Here is a 16683-nt window from a genome sequence, read left to right as displayed (position 1 = left end):
AGATGGAAGATGACTGAGGGCAATGATAGAATAGAAAGAGCAGAAAGGGGATGTGCAGAAAGGGATGGAGGGGGAGCATACACCAGAAGCAGACTTAACAAGATGCCACCTGGTTTCAGGAGAGGGAGACAAGTATGAAACTTCTTTCTTGAGATTGGATAGATGTTGTTTTCTGGCTCTCGTGAGAGTGGACCACACTTGTTGCAGGCTTTGTAGAATGTTCTGAGATTGCCTTCCATTGGATTTGCTTTTCAGGAAGAGAAGGCAAGTTCTTTCATAGCAACCACCTCACCACAGGATTCATGAAACGAGATCAGTGGAGAGTGATGTTGCTGCTGTCGAGGATGCTAGACATAAAAGTGTGAAAACTAAAGTTTCCAGAGCATTGGAGAGAGCATTTATATAGATGCCTGACTTGACTGAACACAACTCATGACCTTGTGATACTCCTGCCTCCATTAAGAGCGGAGAGGATTCAAATGATCTAAATGTGAATAGAGGAAGTCAGAAACTCAGGAATGAAGGTGGTCTTGTATGCCACAGACAGAGGTTGGCATGAAAAGTAGGATGCCAAACTGCCGAATACCCAAGATGTGTCCAGGGATTCTGCCCTGCCCTCTTGTTTTAGAGTTGGGCCCTCCAACCATTGCTGGGAAAGGAGCAGGAGTCCATCCAGCATTGAGTGACTGGTGTAGTATCCAAACTGATGGTCAGATATTGTACTTTTAAAACAAGAAAGATGACATGACCAGCAATGTTGGATTTTCAAGTGATTCTTCACCATTGAGTGATTGGGCGAAAACGATATATAGCATGATCTCTCAAAAAGTTATGGACGAATTCGGCCAAAACTTGGTGGATGAGTTGGTGAGGTGGCAAGAACAAGCCAATTAAATTTCTGTTCAGGTCCGAATACAGATCCGGCCGATCAATGAGATAGAAAACATAAACTAATCAGCCTGGCGGAGGGATGTGCTCTTCTGAGCGGCCTTCTACTTTGAACTTGATACAGAGAGCCTTGAACTTATGTTACATTAAAAAAGAAAGACCTCATATGTAATGAAGTAAACCAATGATATTTTCATCTTCTCTGAACATGTTCATGTTCTTGCCATTGAGAATTGTGGTAAAATCCATGATGTATGTGAATGAAAATTAACCTCAATCTTTGCAGCACCGAATATGCAGCAGCCATCAGTGGTGGAATGGAGGAGGCAGAATGTGCCACAGCTGCCCGTAAGTTCGAATCGGTTGTTGGCAGCAGCAGTCAGGGGACGGCAGGCTGTATTTTCTCCAGAGGGGCAACATGCTGCACCAGCTCCCCGGGGGCAAATTTCCACACCCGCTGCCTTGGGGCAACTAGCCGCACCGGCTTCCCGGAAGATTCAAGCTGCACCGGCTGCCCCGGGGAAACTTGCCTCACCAGCTTCCCTGGGGAAACTTGCCACAACAGCTCCCAGGAGGAAACTTGCTGCCCTGCTTCCCCAGGAAAAACTAGCTGCACCAGCTGCCCGGGGGATTCTTGCGTCACCGGCTTCCCGGGGGAAACTTGCTTCACCGGCTGCCCGGGGGAAACTTGCGTCACCGGCTGCCCGGGGGAAACTTGCGTCACCGGCTGCCCGGGGGAAACTTGCGTCACCAGCTGCCCGGGGGCAACGAGCTGCACTGGCTGCCCAGGGGCATCTTGCATCACCGGCTGCCCGTGGGCATCTTGCTTCACCGGCTGCCCGGGGGAAACTTGCATCACCAGCTGTCCAGGGGCAACTTGCTTCACCGGCTGCCCGGGGTAAACTTGCTTCACCGGCTGTCCAGGGGCAACTTGCTTCACCGGCTGCCCGGGGTAAACTTGCGTCACCGGCTGCCCGGGGGCAACGAGCTGCACCGGCTGCCTGGGGGCAACGAGCTGCACCGGCTGCCCGGGGGAATCTTGCTTCACCAGCTGTCCAGGGGCAACTTGCATCACCGGCTGCCCGGGGGCAACCAGCTGCACCGGCTGTCTGGGGGCATCTTGCCGCACCAGCTCCACGGAGGAAACTTGCCGCAACGGCTCCCTGCGCAAAACAATCTGCACCGGCTGTCCGGGGGCAACAGATTGTATCTGTGCCCAGAAGGAGGTATCAGGCGGCACCATCTCGACAAAGGAAACGAGCAGAACTGGATTCCGGCACATATGTGGTATGTGTGGGCTGGAAGTACTAGGTTGCTCGGAAGAGAAAAATGAAAGAAAAGCAGAAAAAAACGAGACATCACTGAATATGACAAGGTAAACTTTCCTGCTTGAAATTCTCACAAGTTACATTTGCCACCGAGGGTGGACAGGTTATGTTATCACCCCTGTCTCTGTCTGTCTGTCTGTCTGTCTGTTTGTCTCTTTGTGAGCAGGATATCTCAAAAGGTTATGGATGGATTTCAATGAAGCTTGTTTGACAGGTTGGGCCTGTGACAAGGATGAATTGATTTGATTTTGGTGAAAATTCAGTTTGGGATCCAGCCTATCAGTTGGATACAAAATGTAAATTGTTTCGCCAAGCAGAGGTATGCATTCCACAGAGTGCCTTTCGAGTTGGCCCACTCTTGTGAAGCAAAAAGGGGGGTGAAACGGTCAGTCCCATATGTGCACACGTACATGCGTACTTGCATTCATACAATGTACACACATCCATGTCTGCATTTTGTTCTTCCCTTTTCTCTGAAACCGCTTGTCGGATTGATACGAAATTTTAATTATAGGTGCAACTACCATGTAGAATGTTTAAATGATAAATATAATGTCATCGGTCTTGTGGTGTGTCAGCCATGTTGGGAAAAAGGAGAAACGTCAAAAAAACAAACAAACAAACAAAAAAACCCGCTACCTTTTTCCTTGCACACTCACGAGTCTCCATTCATCTTCTTCTTCCACGATTTTTTCTGCAACACTTCCTTGACCTAATATGTTGAAAACTCTCTCAGACATTAATAATAATAACAAAAACGATCTCTTATAATGCTCCATCTTCCTCCATCACACGTGTGGTTCTCTTTGCTGTATCAGAATGCACTACTCTTCTGCTATTTAAACAGACTGCTCTCAATTCGACCTCTCCTTCACACCTTGCCTAAAAAATCCAACTGTAACAGCGTTTCTTCTCTCCATTCTCTGAATTCGCCTTTGTTGCATCCCTCAAGAATTGTGTTCAATCACATCTCTGACCGAAAACTTAAAAACACCCCAGTTTGCTATGAATGTTCGCTTTCCATCAACCATTCTTTTTTCCAACTTCAGTGCCAACTCACCCCTCTCACCCCTCACTCTCACTCTCAAAGCAACCATCCCACTCTTCTCCCTCCAAGTCTCCCTCTCACCTCTCTCAAAAACTCCGCCTCTCACCTTTCTCCCACCATTCATCCCCCTCATTCATCCTTCACAAAGTTGCCCCCCTCCCATCTACAAAGCTGCCTCCTTCCACTGCCCTCTCACCTCCATCTCTTCACTCCACCTCCTCAAATCCTCAACTGCCTTCTTCCCCCTCTCTTGTCCCCCTCTACCCCAGCACCACAGAGCCTTTTCTCCTCCTCATCTGGCCCCCTCCCCAAGCTATTCTGCAATCCCCCACACTCCTTCAACAACCCTCCTTCCCGACCCCCTCATCCCTTGTCCTCCCCTCCCCCCACCCCCTGCACCCAAAGCCTCCTCCCATACCTCTTCATTAAAAGTCTGGACCTCAAATATCCGGGGCCTTCGCTCAAACCTTTCAGATCTTTCCATACAGGTTGCCACTGACAAACCGGAAATAATCTGCCTAGCAGAAACTTTCCTTCCCCAAGACGTGTCTGACTGCCAAGTATCTCTCCCTGGTTACTCCCTCCTCCAGTTTGACAGACCTGAGCCTCGTCCTGGTGGAGGAGTTGCTCTCTTCAACAAAGACTCTATTCCTCACTCTCCATGCACTACCCTCACTCCCCCACACCCCCAGGAATACCTCTGGATGCGGCTTCCCCTCCACTCCCACCTCATGTTTATCTGTGTCCTGTACCGTCCACCTAACAGTGATGTCTCCATCTACACCTCACTATCCGAAAACATGGACCAACTTATATCTTCCCATCCAAGCTCTCTCTTCCTCATATGTGGCGACTTCAATTGTCATCATGCCAGTTGGCTCGGTATGGTTTCCTCTCTCTCCTGTCATGGCACCTCAGCAAAAGCTTTATGCAACTCATTGGGACTGACTCAATTGGTCAAGTTCCGACCCGGATCTCAACCAATGGTACTTCATCTCTTCTGGATCTGATTTTGACAAATTTCCCTGACAATATCTGCTGCTCTTTCTCCACTCCAATCGGTTCTTCTGACCACGTCCTTGTCAAAGTGGACATCTCTCTGGATATTATCAGAGAACCACCTCACCGCCGTCCAGTCTGGCATTTCACTCAAGCCGACTGGCAGGGTCTCCAGACAGCCATCAAACTTATAGACTGGTCTCCTATCGCCACTTACTCAAACATCAACTCATCCTGGGAATTCTTTCAAAGAAACTTGCTCTCCCTCATGCACAGATTTATCCCCTCTCGTCTTCAGTTGTCCTATCCTTCCTCCCACCCTTGGTTCACTGAAGCTTGTGCTGAGGCAGCTTGCCTTTGCCTCATGGAAAGTAAACCCAACTGAGGGCAGTCTCAGTTCCTTCCACAAAGCACGAACAAGTGTGTATATACCCTCAGGAGAGCGAGAATACAACATGTTTCTCATCTCAAGTCTGAACTCTCAAAGGTCTCTCCCTTCTCAAAATCCTGGTGGCATCTAATCAAATCTGTTTCTGCTGTATGTTCCCCCTCCATTCCCTCACTTACCTCAAATGTCCGCACTGCTGATTCCGCACATGAAAAAGCTGAATACCTAAACTCCGTGTTTGCAGCTAAATATTGTGTCCAAAACCCATAACTTTCTCTTCCCACCTAACCCAGTCGCAAGCAACTGTCCCTGGACTCTGTGTCCTTTTCTCCTGACAAGGTGGAGAGCTTGCTGTCAAACCTCAACTCTGATTCTGCAACCGGTCCAGACGGCATCAGCCCACGTGTCCTCAAAGCCTGCTCTTCCGCTCTTGCTCACCCTCTCTCTGTTCTATTCACCCTCTCATTTGCTCAAGGTCATCTGCCATCTGCTTGGAAATCAGCAAACATCACTGCCCTGCATAAAAAAGGTGCAAAAACAGATTGATTTCCAATCATCAATTTGGTTTCAGACCAGGTCACTCTTCCATGGATATGCTGCTTCTGCTCTCCCAACAATGGATGGAGGTCCTCAATGCCAGACATGGAATCCCAGCCGTATCCCTGGACATATCACGTGCTTTTGACACAGTCTGGCACCCTACCCTGCTCACCAAACTCTCTTCCTATGGTATCGAAGGCCATCTCCACTCATGGCTCACAGACTTCCTCTCCTGTAGCAGTCAACGTGTGGCCCTAAATGGAGTTCTTTCATCCCCTCTTCCTGTCCAGGCTGGAGTTCCTCAAGGGAGCGTTCTGGGCCCTGTTCTTTTTCTGGTTTTCATCAATGATCTCTCCGACTCTCTGGAAAATCCTCTATATCTCTTTGCTGATGACTCCACCCTCTGCCTTACCATCGGTCATCCCTCAAACCGGCAAGCAGCAGCTTCTTCGCTCACTGCAGATCTGGATAAAATCACAAACTGGTCCAACATGTGGAACATGCCTTTCAATCTGGACAAATCTCACACCCTCACTATGTCTCTTCGAAAGGACCGTTTAGAAAACCCACCCAGATACTTTCTCAACAATCCTCTGGAAGAAGTCCTTTATTTCAAGCTTCTGGGTCTCTCGATCTGCCATGACCTTTCCTGGGAAAGCCACTTTTCAAACCTCGCCTCCAAAGCCAGTTGCCGACTGGGAATCCTCCGTTGTGCAAAGTCCTTCCTCAGCCTACCTGAGCTCTTGACCACTTACAAAGCTTTGTCCACAGCCTGATGGAGTGCTGCTCTCCCCTCTGGGCTGGTGCTCCTGCCTCCCACCTTTCTCGCCTTCACGCTGTGGACACCAAGGCATTTCGGATCATTGGCATCTTCCGCAATGAGGCTGAGTCTTTGTGCCTCTCACTCAATCACCGCAGGTTGGTCGGTAGTCTTTCTGTCCTCTCCAGCCTCGCGCCCCCTGCTCTGTCTGCATTATGTCCCCACCGTATTTCCGTAGGGTGCTCAAGGTCCGCCAACAACCCCCTTCTGGTAAAACGACCAAAATCAGGAATCACTGCTCACCTTCACTCTTTCATTCCTCTTTTTCCCCACCTTTGGAATAAACTCCCTCACTTTATTCACTCCCATTCTTCTCTCCAGGCCTTCAAAACAGCTGTTCACCACCACCTCTTATCATCCCGCATCCAAATCCTCGATCTTTTCTACCCCCGATAATCCACCCATGCCCACCTCCTTCAAATTCCCTGCTTTCCTTCCTGAAAGTCCCTGTAATGTCCAACTTCTATTCCCGATGTTCCCCGTCCCATCCCTCTCCCTTCCACAGATCTCTTAATGTCTCTGTTCCCCATTGTTTTGTCCTTCCCACTCCCTCCCCTGTTGTCTCATGTCCCCTTGCTGTGCATTGTGTGTTAGCTCTCGGAAAAGTAGACAAACAAATAATTTTTTTTTTTTAAACTTGGTCCTCTGTCACAACGAAACCGCTCCATGGAAAAAACATGAAACTTGGCACCTGTCAAGTTCTCCACACAGGGAATGAGTGTTATTTTTATTTTTATAATGATTTCAAAAGTGCATTCTTATGACGTTATCGCATACATATAACGCCACATGCTATCCATCTGAAAAATTTATATATATTCATATATATATGAAAAATATATATATATATATATATATATATATATATATATATATATTTGTATATCTGTATATATATATGTATATATATATATGTATATATATATATATATATATATATATATATATATATATATATATATATATATATATATATATATATATATATATGTATACATGTATGTATATATATATATATATATGTATATATATATATATATATATATATATATGTATATATATATGTATATATATATATATGTATATATATATATGTATATATATATATGTATATATATATATATATATATATATATATATATATATGTATATATATATATATATATATATATATATATATATATTTTTATATATATGTATGTATATATATATATATATATATATGTATATATATATATATATATATGTAAATGTATATATGTAAATGTATGTATATGTGTATATATATATGTATATATGTATATATATATATATATATATATATATATATATATATATATATATATATATATATGTGTGCCTGGTGTTGGCGCAGTGGTTATGGTCGCGGCTTTGGATCCAAAAGGTCCTGAGTTCAAGCCCCATTGGCCGCTTGAATTAATACACAATTGGAGGTTGACTCAGCCTGTCATCCTTCCGAGGTTGGCGAAGTGAGGACCAGTGTACTGGGCCCGGTGTATGCCCTGGTTGGAATAGGTTACCATCTCCCTGTGTCGTAAGACGCGACCAGGGTTGCGTCAGGAAGGGCATCCGGTGAAAAACCTTGCCAAATCATAATGCGGATCATAACCGATGATCCGCTATGGCGACTCCTAACGGGAGCAGCCGAAAGAAGAAGATATATATATATATATATATATATATATATATATATATATATATATATATATATATATATATATATATATATATATATGTGTATATATATATGTGTATATATATATATATATATATATATATGTATATATATATATATATATATATATATATATATATATATATATATATATATATATATATTTATATATATATATATGTATATATATATATATATATAAATATATATATATATATATATATATATATATATATATATATATATATATATATGTATATATATGTATATATATATATATATATATATATATATATATATATATATATATATATATATATATATATCTATCTATATCTATCTATCTAGACTTTTTTTTTTTTTTGCACGCTGGGGGTCAGGTGAGAAGACCGCCAGGGAGGAAGCGATCTCGGCTCCCACCAGATTCCCCGGAATTGTAGGCCGTCGCACACGGATAATTCCGTGATTCAGCAGGTCGCTCACCGACCATGGACGCCAATAACTCAAGCGCATGACGAGGATCCTCCCGTATATGGGTTAACCGGGTTACCTCATTAGTCACGTGATTTAATTACCGAGGAACACTCCCTCGTTTCGCCTTTTCTGAACCAGATCACTTTATCGGATCGGATGCAGCCGAGCGACACTGCCAAGGACGTACCGGTGAAAAGGAACAGATCAGTTTGGCAGCCATATTGATTGGATTTACCCGAAAATTAAAACAAAATCTTCTCCAGAATGTCTGTACAGATCGAGAGGAAACATCACACATATGTTCCACAAGCCTTGGGGATGCCAATGTGTTCATGAATAATTGATAGGTCACCTGGTTTGGCAGCCATATTGGATTGAAGGAAAATACTTTAAAAACTCTTTCTCTTGAACCGCTGCACCAATTGAAGTCTTCTTCTTTTGGCTGCTTCCGTAAGGGGTAGCCACAGCGGATCATCCGTCTCCACTTCGCTCTGTCCTTAACATCTTCCATTGTCACACCAATCACCTGCATGTCCACCCTCACCACACCCATAAACCTTCTCTTTGGCCTTGCTCTTCTTCTCCTACATGGCGGCTCCATCCTCAGCATCCTTCTCCCGATATACCCCACATCCCTCCTGTGCACATGTCCAAACCCTCTCAATCTCCGATCTCTCACTTTGTCTCCAAACCGTCCTACCTGCACTGTCCCTCAAATATACTCATTTCTAATCTTGTCCACCCTCATCACTCCCAACGAGAATCGCATCATCTTTAACTCTGCCACCGACAGCTCTGCCTCCTGTCTTTTTGTCAGTGCCACCACCTTCAATCCATACAACATGGCTGGTCTCACTTCCATCTTGTATACTTTCCCTTTCATTCTTGCAGATACCCTTCGATCACAAATCACTCCTGAAACTCTTCTCCACCCACTCCATCCTGCCTGCACTCTCTTCTTAACTTCTCCACCACACTCTGTTACTCTGGACAGTTGATCGTAAGTATTGAAACCCATCCACCTTCACCACCTCAACTCCTTGCAACTGCACCATTCTGCCACCCTCCCTCTCATTTACGCACGTGTACTCCATCTTATTCCGACTGACTTTCATTCCTCTTTTCTCCATTGCATACCTCCACCTTTCGAGGCTCGCCTCAGCCTGCTCCCCACTCTCAATACAGATCACGATGTCATCCGCGAACATCATAGTACATGGAGACTCCTGTCTGATCTCGTCCGTCAACCTGTGCATCACCATTGCAAACAGGAAAGGGCTCAAAGCCAATCCTTGATGCAATCCCACCTCTTCCTTAAACCGATCCATCATTCCTACCGCACACCTTACCGCTGTCACACTGTCCTCATACATATCCTGCACCACCCTCACATACTTCTCTACTACTCCCGACTTCCTCAAACAATACCACAACTCCTCTTTTCGCACCCTGTCAATAGCTTTCTCGAAATCCACAAACACATAATGCAACTCCTTCTGGCCTTCTCTATATTACTACATCAACACTCTCAAAACAAACATCGCATCTGTCGTGTTCTTTCCTGACATAAAACCATATTGCTGCTCACAAATCATCACCTCTCCTCTCAACCTAACTTCCACTACTCTTTCCCATGACTTCATGGTGTGGCTTATCAACTTTATACCTCTGTAGTTATCACAGCTCTGCACATCACCCATGTTCTTAAAAATCGGTACCAGTACACTTCATCTCCACTCCTCAGGCATCCTCTCACTTTCCATGATTTTGTAAAACAATCTGGTGGAAAACTCCACTACCATCTCTCCGAAACTTTTCAATGCCTCCACTGGTATATCATCTGGGCCAACCGCTTTTCCACTCTTCATCCTCGTCATAGCTGTCCTCACTTCATCCTTACTAATCCGCTGCACTTCCTGATTCACTCTCTCCACCTCTTCCAACCTTCTCTCTCTCATTTTCCTCATTCATCAGATCCTCAAAGTACTCCATCTACCTGCTCAACACACCCTCCTCGCTCGTCAGCACATTCCCATTTGCGTCCTTTATCACCCGAACCTGCAGCACATCCTTCCCAGCTCGGTCCCTCTGTCTGGCCAATCGGTACAAATCCTTTTCCCCTTCCTTTGTGTCCAACTTCTCATACAGCTCGCCATTTGCCTTTTCCTGAGCCTTCACCACCTCTCTCTTCGCCTTGCGCCGCAACTCCTTGGATTGTACTCCTGTTTACTTTCTTCATCTCTCTGGTGATCCCAATTCTTTTTTGCCAACCTCTTCTTGCTTATACTTTCCCGTACTTCCTCGTTCCACCACCAAGTCTCCTTGTCTTCCTTCCTCTGCCAGATGTCACACCATGTACCTTCCTCGCTATCTTCTTCACCACTTCTGCTGTAGTTGCCCAGTCATCCCATACCTCTTTACTACCATCCAACACTTGTCTCACCTCCTCCCTGAATTTCGCACAACAGTCTTCCTCCTTCAGCTTCCACCATCTGGTCCTTGGTTCAGCCCTCACTCTTTTCCTCAACCTCACCACCAAAATCATCAGACAAACCACCTTCCGATGCTGTCGAGCTACACTCTCCCCTGCCACCACTTTACAGTCTTTAATCTCTTTCAGGTTGCTTCTCCTGCTTAAGATGTAGTCAACCTGTGTGCACCTTCCTCCACTTTTGTACGTCACCCTGTGCTCCTTCTTAAAATACATAATTACAACCGCCATCTCCATTCTTTGTGTACAATCCACCACCATCTGCCCTTCCACATTCCTCTCGTTGACACCGTACCTACCCATCACCTCCTGATCATCTCTATTCCCTTCCCCAACATGCCCATTGAAATCTGCTCCAATCACCACTCTTTCTTCCTTGGATACACTCTCCACCACCTCATCTTACTCACTCCAGAAATCTTCTTTCTCCTCCATCTCACACCCCACTTGCGGGGCATCGGCACTGATGACATTCATCATCACCCCTTCAATTTCCAACTTCACACTCATCATGCGGTCAGACACTCTCCTCACCTCCAATACCCTCGTAACATAATCTTCCTTCAGGATTACCCCTCCACCATTTCTCTTCCCATCCACACCATGGTAGAACAGTTTGAAACCACCTCTGATGCTCTTCGAGTTACACCCCATGCACTTGGTCTCTTGTACACACAGTATGTCCAGCTTTCTTCTCTCCATCATATCAGCCAACTCTCACGTTTTGCCAGTCATAGTACCAACATTCAAAGTTACAACTCTCACCTCCACACTTCTACCCTTCCTCCTCTCCCACTGCCTCTGGACACGCCTTCCCACTCTCCAGCCCCTCGTTCACCCAGCAGTAACACAGTTTCCACCGGTACCTTGCTGGCCAACAGTACCGGTGGCGGTCGTTGGTAACCCGGGCCTCGACCGATCCGGTATGGAAATCCAGTTGATGATCCCCATATTGATTTGGCACAGCTTTTACGTCAGATGCCCTTCCTGACACAACCCTCCCCATTTATCCGGTCTTGGGACCGGCGCTGAGAGTGCACTAACTTGTGCAACCACTGGCTGGGTTTCTGCACCAATCGAAGTGAAACTTCAAAATTATGATGTTGTCGTGATGGGGAATATATTTTTAAAATTTATACCTGATCGGATGCATGGTCTGACAGTCAGAATTATTTAATTTTTTAAATCTGCATTTTATAAAATGTTGTTATGACCCTTCATATTTAATTATTTTGATGTATCTCATATTTTTGCAACCAAAAACAATCACCCACAATGTAACACCATCATATGTTACCATTCTGCCTCAAATACATCCACTGAAAATGAGCCACACTTCTGCCCATTGTTGAATTTTTATTTATTTTGCCTTAAAAATGGTCAATATTGAGATGAAAGAAAATCCATAAAAATTGTGGGTGGAGTGTTGGTTTGAGGGTGTATCCTTGCATTCAGATGGTAAAGAGTGACCTTTTGTGTTACATAGAAACTTTCTTAAATGGTTTATCTCAAATTTTTCAAAACTTTTCCAGAAACATTGATTTTTTAAAAATTTCAACATTTTGATGAGAATAAATATTGTTCATCTTCGACTGTATTTTACAAAACCACTTCCTGAAGGTACAGCCATTTTGTATTTCACCATTTATATTCGAGTGCTGTATATCTCAGAGGTTGATATTAACATACTTTTGTTTCATGAGACATGAACACTATGTGAATATCAACCAATGTTCGCAATTTCGAGGATGGTTCACCTTGATTCTGATTTCGTTTGAGATGAAACTTCACCGTTTCTTCAATCCACAGCACTTTGTGTTTGGACATTTGCACTCACACCAGCCTGTGGCATGCTGGCTGTGCCAAACAAGAGATTTTCGAAAATACATTTCATTGCAGATGTGACATTTCATAATATATCATACATCTCATGAGGTGTGACTTGTTTTGCTCAGATGAATAAAAGAGATGGGATACCAGCACAATCGCTACACTTTACTTTGTTCTCAAGAAAACTTTGTAAAGGTAAGAGCTGCAACACTTGGTTAACCCTGAACATTTCAAATGTTTATTTTCAATTCCTGTTTTTTTCAATGATGGATTTTCTTTCTGTGAGAGGGATGTCACATTCTGGGTCTTGACATATTCCCAGAAGGTCAATTGACTATCCTGAAGGAATTATGTGCGGCATCCCTGACAGTCCAAATGATAATCTCGAAATGATTCATTCAAGAGGAATAGCCAAGTAAAGAACCCATGGAAATGTCACTGAAAATTAACTTTCTAAAAGCTCAGATGCTGAATATAGCCAACACTGAACAAATGACAAATCATGGCTCTGATTGACTCCAGGGAAGACAACGGCCAACAACCCAACATAATCCTTGCCAAGAAACTGCTCTGGAAACACCATTGCTCTGTCAAGAATATCATTGATGATGATTGTCCTTGTCTTCACAATAAGTCAGGATAGAAGATGAATTTTATCTTTTTTAAAGGAAATACTCTGCAAATTTTCACCACTTCCAACGACTTTGCACCATTTTACCTCCTCCAAGATGATGTCTGTGCAGTGGGTGCAGATAATTGGGAAACAACTGCAGGAAATATGGGGATTCCACAGTCTGGTTGTCGAAACAATATCAAATAACTGGCTCAGCCCAAAAAGGATCTCACATTGGTCATTCCAGAGTTGCAGATTGTTATGATGATGTGAAGTTTGCAAAACCAATCTGTGATGGCCTTAGACCAACATCTCCATCTCACAAATGTTTAAACCATCAACGTTTCTTTACAAACCGTGTGAATCCGATGACACACTCCACGTTTGTGTGACTGCAAACCATGAAAATTGTCATTCTTTTCACTTTTGTTGTGAAAATATCATCAAGAAGAAATTTATTTATTGACGTTTCACTCTTATAAGGAGCTAAAAAAAATAACCTCCCCAAAAATGGCCAAAAAAATCCTTGAGATTTCCCAAACTTCCAACGGTCAAATTTGCGTTTCAGCCCCGACATGGGATCTGAAAGAAGATATCAGAGGAATTATTCATTTTGATTGCAAAATGGGAAGGTGTGCAGACCTCAAGTCAATTTGCCTGTGTCCAACAGGCTCTCCAGCAATTCCGAGGTCATAAGTGGCAGGACCTGAACTAAATGGGCAAAATTGACCTTTAATGACGACCCAAGATTCCCTCTTGACTTCAGGGATGGTCTGACCAGAATGGCAATTTACGTTTGTCAGGAAAAGGATCTGCTGTTTTGTGAACCACAATGATTGTTCTTTGCACGGACAATGTTTTTTTATATGTTTAATTGTGATTGGAGCAGGTGCAGTGTGAAAATAAACAAGCAGCCAGAGAGACATCTGGATCGTTGAATATCAGTATCAAGCCTCATGTCTATGAAGAGTGAAAGTGGAATGAGAGCTCGTAAGTTGTTGTTTTTTGTGCAATTTTAAAGTTTTTATATGTAAGGGCATCATACCATTGATGGTGTGAGAGAAAAGGGCATTATTACGCTTGATGTCGATGATAACCAGAGCTGTAGCCTCGACTGGGTTCATGAATACATGGTGGAAAGTAGAATTTCTGTTCCCAAGTGAAGAACAAAATTGAATTGTCATGCTTACACATTTATTGTAAGCTGTAAGGGTCTCCACGGGGCTTTTTTTGTCTTTAAAAAGGATCACGGTTCACAGAAGAGTGAATGACAAAAAGTGACAGGGGGGTAGAGGGAACATCTGAAGATGGAGACACACAGATGCGTCACATGACGACAGATGTTGCATATGGACATCAGATAGATAAATGGGAATACAAAGACCGCCACAGACGAGCACATGTAATGCAACAAGACTGTCGGCAACAGTTTAGTCTGTGAAAGTCTGATAATTGTGGAGCGTGCTGCGGTTGACGACTGTCATGAACAAACTTTTAAGGCGCGTCGAGGCTCGTTGTAAAAGCTGAACATGTTCAACTTTTCAACGCCTTGTCGGCAACAGTCATGCATCGATGCCGACTGTGCGGTGGTCCACTGTGATTGCTGTTGCAGCGCAATGTGTTGACCCATTAAATTTAAGTTTTCAGTGACTTCTGGCCGCAGCGTCAAATGGGGAACGTTGAAGCCCAAAAAGGTATCATGAAAGCTGCCTCAACAATGCCTCGAGATGGAACAGGCTGCAATGATTTCTCAATGACAAAGTTTTTTTTCTTTCTCACTTTCCTCACTGATATCATCGAATGCCTGATCATCATTCCTCCTCGATGCACCACATGACAACGCAAGGCCAAACGCAGGCGAGTGGGCCCTGAACTTTGTTCAAGTCGATCAATATATTCAATGATAAATCGAATATTGTAGAGCGCTCGCCCAAGTGGCTTAAGCACTCAAGCAGGCACTCCAACAAAGCGGGTGATAAGGAATGGCTGTCTTGGCAAGCGATTCGCGATCGCTGATCGGATATATTTATATATATATATATATATATATATATATATATATATATATATATATATATATATATATATATATATATATATATATATATATGCACACACGAGTCAAAATTTGCGAATGCATTACGTTGCCTTCATGGAATTTGTTACGTTATAATTTTGCCTATTTTTTGGATACCTTTGCCCAGTCTCGAATATTCTTTTCCCACTACGGAGTTACATATCGTCGGACACGTCCGCAATAAAGTGCGCGGCATTAATATAAGTTCCTTCACTTGACCAGAATAGCACTAAGTTCCTTGACTTTGCAAGAAGTCATGGACTTAGGGTGGCTGGTTCATGGTTTCAGCGCCCACAAGCTCATCGCTGGACTTGGTATTCCAACGCTGGCGGTGTGGCAAAGGAGATTGACCATGTCCTCATTGACGGTCGTTGGAGGATGATCCAGAACTGCAGGGTCTACCGGAGTGCTCAGTTCCTCAATACTGACCACAGGCTTGTTGTAGCAACTCTAAAGCTGCACCTTAAATCCTGGAGAATGGTACCATCCCAGCCGAGGCTGGATGTTGGCAAGCTCAGGGATGAGAGAGCAGCTGAGGAATTTGCGAACAGGCTGAGTGGATACTTGGGGGGTCTGGGTGCTTTTGGGGGGTCCTGAAGAGTTGTGGAGTGCCTTCAAGACCACCGTCCTCGATGTTGCCAGTGGATGTCTTGGAACTCACCGCAGGGCAAAGAAGAATTTTGTCTCTCAAGGGACACTGGATACCATTGACCAGAGTCGCCGGGCCAGGCTGAATGGCAGAGCTGAGCTGTTCAGGGAGCTGAGGCGTAAAACTGTACGTGCACTGAGGGTGGAAAAGGAGGCCTATGTGCGAGGAATCTGTGAGGGGGTAGAGCATCACCTGTGGACAGGTGATTCTCGTCCCGCTTACAGGGGAATTCGCGCATTGCGTTCATCCAAGCCCATCCCTCGGAGCACTGCAGTTAGAGCAGAGAGTGGCAGGATCTTGACAGAGGAGTCTGAAGTGAAGGCCCGCTGGGCCGGTTACTTTGAGCGGTTGTACAAGGCTGATCCCCCAGCTATCGAGTTGGACGTCAAGCGTGTTACAATCCCTGTTGCTGACCCTCGAATCAACTGTGGTCCACCTTCGCTTGTGGAAACACAGGCTGCGGTGAACCGGTTGAAACGGGGCAAAGCACCAAGGATCTGTTGCATCCATGCTGAACTTCTCAAGGCTGGTGGAAATGCTGCACTCGTGTCGTTGCATGCAGTTTTGTGCTCTGCCTGGAACACAGGCATCATCCCAACTGATTGGAAGAGAGGCCTTGTCGTCCCTCTCTGGAAAGGGAAGGGTGATTGCCAAGAGTGCAACAACGACCGAGGGGTGACGCTGCTCTCAGTGCAGGGCAGGGTCTTTGCTCGGATAATTATTGATAGGGTTCGCCACCATCTGCTTGAGCACCAGTGTCCAGAGCAGTCAGTCTTTACACCAAAGAGTTCAACGATTGACCGTATCCTTGCTCTTCGTGTCCTCACCGAACACAGATAAGA

General features: G+C 44.5%; 1 protein-coding gene across 3 annotated transcripts in view; it reads left to right on the top strand.

Annotated features, from left to right (window-relative positions):
• The window catches only part of LOC147006306 (uncharacterized), a 55949-nt gene that overhangs the window by 35209 nt on the left and 4057 nt on the right, over nucleotides 1-16683 (top strand). For 2 of the 3 annotated variants that reach the window (XM_085869109.1, XM_085869108.1), the window contains 3 exons: nucleotides 1175-2263; nucleotides 12628-12697; nucleotides 14005-14105. In XM_085869109.1, the coding sequence (XP_085725235.1) occupies nucleotides 1175-2199 (1025 nt within the window). In that variant the 3' untranslated portion in view covers nucleotides 2200-2263; nucleotides 12628-12697; nucleotides 14005-14105. The remainder of the gene's footprint in view (nucleotides 1-1174; nucleotides 2264-12627; nucleotides 12698-14004; nucleotides 14106-16683) is intronic. The other variant, XM_085869110.1, reaches the window with a different exon arrangement.

The sequence above is a fragment of the Eptatretus burgeri genome, unplaced genomic scaffold (assembly GCF_056783735.1).
Source record: "Eptatretus burgeri isolate ZD-2024b unplaced genomic scaffold, Ebu_testis_v1 Ebu_testis_scaffold_3196, whole genome shotgun sequence".
NCBI classification, from domain to species: Eukaryota; Metazoa; Chordata; class Myxini; order Myxiniformes; family Myxinidae; genus Eptatretus; species Eptatretus burgeri.
Note: the sequence above shows the minus strand (reverse complement) of the source record. Positions and strands in the feature narration are given on the sequence as shown.